This window comes from Temnothorax curvispinosus, unplaced genomic scaffold (genome assembly GCF_003070985.1).
Source record: "Temnothorax curvispinosus isolate PA1 unplaced genomic scaffold, ASM307098v1 QBEX01005075.1, whole genome shotgun sequence".
NCBI lineage: Eukaryota > Metazoa > Arthropoda > Insecta > Hymenoptera > Formicidae > Temnothorax > Temnothorax curvispinosus.
This window is the reverse complement of record NW_020214855.1, coordinates 685,040-690,177: the sequence shown is the minus strand read 5'-3', so window position 1 is coordinate 690,177 and position 5,138 is coordinate 685,040. Positions and strand designations below refer to the sequence as shown.

The following is a 5,138-nucleotide window of genomic DNA, read 5'->3' as shown; positions in this document are numbered from 1 at the left end:
CTCTCTCTCTCTCTCTCTCTCTCTCTCTCTCTCTTTCTCGTTTTTTCGTCATATCGGATGAATATCTGGGAAATGAGAATCTCGGAGAGTTCGACATTTTCCATTTCCCCGCGGATTTAATAGCCGCGACAAATTTGCGACTGACCTTTACGAATTGCAAGCAATCTTGCTGTCTTGGTCGCCCGTCATCATCCCGTTCCACTCTTTAGAGTTTAGAGCATTGCGCCTGCATCGCGCGAGCCTAATTTCAAGATTGCCAAAACTAAATAATTTATACCCTCACTTCTTGAGATTATAGACAATGGTAGATTAAAAAATGCGTCATCATGTGCAACATCGTCTTTAATCGCTTCTGTATGTGTTTGCATAAGCGACATTATAAAATTATGACAAATGTAAATTTTGAATATTAAATGTAACAACGCTCATCGTTATCTAATCATGTATCATATCTCCGTTTGTAAATAAATAAGCTATTTAAATGTTTAAATGCAAAAATATCATAAAGGTTTCCTTGCGTATTCAGCTCTTGAATACCCTTGAAAAGAAATCCAATATCGCGCTCTCTAGACGTCGTCGAATAACCGGAAATAGAGCGAGGACATAAGCAAGCGTCTATCTACTGTACGCGTATATGCATGTACATATAAGCTGGTAATCCGTGTAATTGCTTTTCTCACTCTCTTTACAGATGTGCAAAAACTGTCGACGGGAGACATGCCAGATCCAAAAGAGAGGCTGCGGATCATCGATCGAACTGAACCTCGTCGGGAATTTTCCGCGTGACCATGTGTCACCGCGCCGCGGCCGTCCGCCGATCGTTCGCCGAACATCCTATACACACAGCGTTCTCGGTACTACACGATACAAAACGTTATTTTTCTTATTCATTTTCTTGTCACGTGTCGGCGTTGTTATTATTACTCCCGTGACCATGCGCCGAGTAGTGCGCTTGTGCTTGCACGAAGGTATGCTGCACACGAACGTAACGGGGCACCGCGATGTCCGGGAAAAAGTTTTCTTTTTCAATTTCGCTGATCTTAATAACAATATTGTCGCAAGTCAGTAATATAAATGAGTTGGCTAACTCGTAGCCCGTCTTTCGATACTTCCGTCTGATAAACGTGGAAATACCTCGTTGTTCTAAAAAGTCCTGGGAGGCGGTGAACATTTTTGGTACGTAATTTTAATAGTTAGCTTACGATATATCTTTTTTTTTTTGTTACATTGGAGGTGACGATGGGTAAAATGTCAGTCTAGCACCATCGGGATACCGCGCGACGGCACCCCCTGAACATTGTAAAAAAAACAATGCATTTATGTCATAGTACGTAAATGCACTTATGTCATAGCAAAGCTGAAATTTTGAGTACTAAAAATTTATTTAATAAAATATAAAAAAATGTAGTCCTTAGCGAAGATTATAGATCAGTATAGCACGTACTCCCATCCACACATACACGGGTTATATTACATTTAGTAAGGTGTTAGTCCCGTCGGCGGGCTGCCAGACTACACTTTTTTAGTACACATTTCAGCTTTGTTACTATGATGTAAGTACATTGTTTTTTTTTTTACAGATGCCGTCGCCGCGGCCGTCGCGTCACGCGGAGTTTCGACGCGACGCGACGGTGCACTGTCATTTTATCCATCGTCACCTCTAATGAAACAAAAAAATCATAAGCTATAAAACTGCTAAAATAACGTTCCAAAAATGTTTGCTGCCTCCCGGACTATTAATTTCGTTGGAGTTCGCGGCCGACAATGCCGACATAGTTCGCTCGCGTATCGTGACTATCGTGAGTAGGTTGAGTATGCCCAACACGGTTCAACGTTTCATTCGACCGATGCTAGGTATGCGAATATTGCAAATATCGAACATAAATGCCGGCGCCGAATGCTGGCGCGGCTTTCCAAACATTCGTAGCCAAGTGTGTCACCATATGGCCACACGTAATAACCAACGTGTTAAACATTTTAATATTAAATTTAGTGTAGCGCGAACGACAGCTTGTAATCCTGTCGGATCGATACTTTTAATTGACTGGTACCTAGTGTAGCGAGGCAAAAAAAATGACACAAGGATACTTACTGCCCCAAAGAATAACCGTAGTACAGAAAGGCCAACAGAAGAAGGGCGATCACAACAAGAGGCGTTCCCAAAAGAGGTCCAAGTGTAACGGCTAATCGAGAATCTTTCATTGCTGCACCGGCCGTCTCCGCATTCGTCACGTCGATTCCTTTGCCTAATAGAAAAATATGTGAAAAAATAGCATTCTGAGAAAAAGGATCTTGTTAATTAGTTTTATTGTTTCTAAGAGAAACGTAAGCAATTATCTTTTTAGTAATTAATCACGTAATTAATCATGTTTTTCTGTGTGCCAAACGTTTTTGATTAAACTTTAGAACAATTAAAGCAACTAAATAAAATGTCAAATAAAACCAGAGAATATCATTTATTTATAACGAACATTTTTTAAGTGTTTTTTGGACTGCGTTTGAAATTTAATTAAAATAATATATTTAAATTTATAATATAAAAATAATATGAAATATTTGTGTATGATACTATGTGTACATACACACCTGTACACGTACACACACACACACACACATATATATATATATATATACATATATATATATAACTGATATAACTTTTTACAATAAATAAATTATATTTCAATAAACGAATGAACGAAAGGATCGATAATGCTTGACAATGTCCAATGCGTTCCAATTATAAAACCGGATTAAAATTCCAGTTGAGTATTGACATTTGTAGGCGTTAACAACAATCGATATCGGTATTGCAAACAATGAGAACGGGACAAATAAAAAGGATTTTATCGTTTTTCACATATCTCCGTTTTGCTTGTACGCTAGTAAACTGTACGAGATTATTTACGTGATGAAATTGCTTTTTCTAAATTATCGGAAAATTGAATAGTCGTCTAACTTTGGTTTGGAACACAATCGAATCAATTTCTTGGTTTATAATCTTGTTTAAAAATTTATCAGAGATTTAAAACAACTATGTATACTCACTTCGCAACATTTCTCGCAGGTTTTCTACCGCTTCCTGTATCGTATTCCCGGAATAGTCCTCTTTTTCTTTTACGAGAATCTCGACGCCACCTTTCCAAGTGCGTCTGGTGTGCCAGGCAACCTTTTCCGTATATCCTTCTAAAGCTTCGTCCGCCAAGAATTGTACCGTTGCTAAAGAAATCTGCTCCGATATGGAAACGCGTCCGCCACAGTACGGACAACAGTGACCCTCCACCTGAAACACAAGATGAATTATGTCAATCAAGTAATAATGGAAATAAATAAATTACGTAATAAATAAATTAATGTTTTAAATAATGTATCTAACCGTAAGAGGATATTCACAGCCCGTAAATCCACATCTTGGCCTCTGAATGGCGCAGATCTCTTCGAGATAATCGCTCTGAGAGTCTCCCTGGCAGAAACATTTCTTACAGTCGTGCATAGTCAGGTACAGATCGCTGTACCTAAAAAAAACCAACAATTTTTCACAAAATACCCTTCGATCACAGTGGATACACACGTGTGGAAATGCATCAGCAAACATTATCATTCAGGCTTACTTTACGGTGAATCCGCCTCTGGAGAATTCCCTACGATCTTGGAAGTTTTGCCATTCCCACTCGGTAAACGGCTGCCTCTCGTTCGACAGCCGAATCGACTTCACTTCTATCTCCCTTACAGGTAGAAGGATACTAAAGGTGTGATTCTCGCTCGGCAGGACAACGTTGTCCTGGCGACATGGGACGCGCTCGAGATGCGGCGCCGCTATCGAGCTACCGTTCCAATTTGCGGGGTCGGCCCAGAAAATATTACCCTCTTTCGACCATCTACTAACTTTCGCGTCCGTCCGTGAATCGCTTAGCTTGCACACACACACACACACACATACAGAATCTTTATTATTAAATTAAATTTGTTATTAGTAAGATAGTGGATAAGTTAAATTATTTATTTGAACTTATTATTAAAGTAAATTATTTTATTTTTAAAGTAAATGTGGAAAAGAGAATACAAAAACGTATATTGTTAAATTTTTAATAGACTGTGATATCGTTTGAATTGCATAAATTTCAGCATTTTATAACGTTTATCGCTAATAAATATTCTGACAAGCTGGATTTTCCAATCAGTCAGAGCGTAAACAACATGTCAACATTAAAACATTAATGTCGCAATTATCGCGAGTGTATCATCGAAGCGGCTACGATATTTTGTAAAATTGTAAATGATTTAACTTTCCATCCGCGAACACACTCGTTAAACTCAAAAAAGGGGAAAAAGAGCGGTCAAATGCATTATTCTATATTCCCTATATACTCAATTTATTCTATCAACCTTCTGTATATTTTCTCGCGAGTCTATAGCTCACCTGCAGTTGACCATTTCTAGGGAGGACCAACAATCCCTGCCTCGGCAAATCAATTTCGGATAGTCTGAGATTATCGGCTCCGGCGATGCCCACCGCGTGCCGGGTCTGCTGAGGAAAGATCACACGGCTGTCGATCTCCGGGACACGGCCGTCCGCCCAGTTGCTCGCGGTTCGCCACTCCAGATCCGGAAGCCAGTACTTTTCGAAAGCGGTCGAACATCTCGATATCAAAATAACGCACAGCACGATTTTACGATACGGCGCGAAAGGGGCGAGCATGTTTTTATATGAATGTCTTAAACGGCCGGTCGATTGAACGAAGATATAAGTACGCGTAACGAATACGCTACTTCTCGATTAATTCTCACTTAAAAAAAATATGAAACGGTATAGTGAATTTAGACGTTCGCTATCAATCATTTGCAGCAAATTTTTTAACTCCGAAATAACGCGAGGAAGAGAAGTTGAACACGGTTGGGAATTTTTCGATAACTGAAAGTTACTCCGCTATAATCGAAGTCGATTGGGGGCGTGCCTGATTTAGGAGAGTCTGGCATGGACCTGCGTTATTTGTCACGATTAGATCGCCATGGGTTTCGTAGTTCGTTGAAATCAAAGTCTTTGTCGTATAATTATTTATTTGTATTTTTAAAGAATAAACAACTTATTGTTAGATGAGCAAGTATGCTATATACAGTAATTTAACATTTTTGTTTAA

General features: G+C 39.2%; 1 protein-coding gene across 2 annotated transcripts in view; it reads right to left on the bottom strand.

Annotated features, from left to right (window-relative positions):
- LOC112454456 (protein amnionless-like) overlaps nucleotides 1-4,916 on the bottom strand; it is a 7,175-nt gene extending 2,259 nt beyond the window's left edge. For both annotated transcript variants that reach the window (XM_025015866.1, XM_025015867.1), the window contains exons 1-5: nucleotides 4,421-4,916; nucleotides 3,612-3,913; nucleotides 3,377-3,515; nucleotides 3,049-3,283; nucleotides 2,093-2,246 (exon numbers count right to left, since the gene is read on the bottom strand). In XM_025015866.1, the coding sequence (XP_024871634.1) occupies nucleotides 2,093-2,246; nucleotides 3,049-3,283; nucleotides 3,377-3,515; nucleotides 3,612-3,913; nucleotides 4,421-4,699 (1,109 nt within the window). In that variant the 5' untranslated portion in view covers nucleotides 4,700-4,916. The remainder of the gene's footprint in view (nucleotides 1-2,092; nucleotides 2,247-3,048; nucleotides 3,284-3,376; nucleotides 3,516-3,611; nucleotides 3,914-4,420) is intronic.
- Nucleotides 4,917-5,138: the final 222 nt, after the last annotated feature.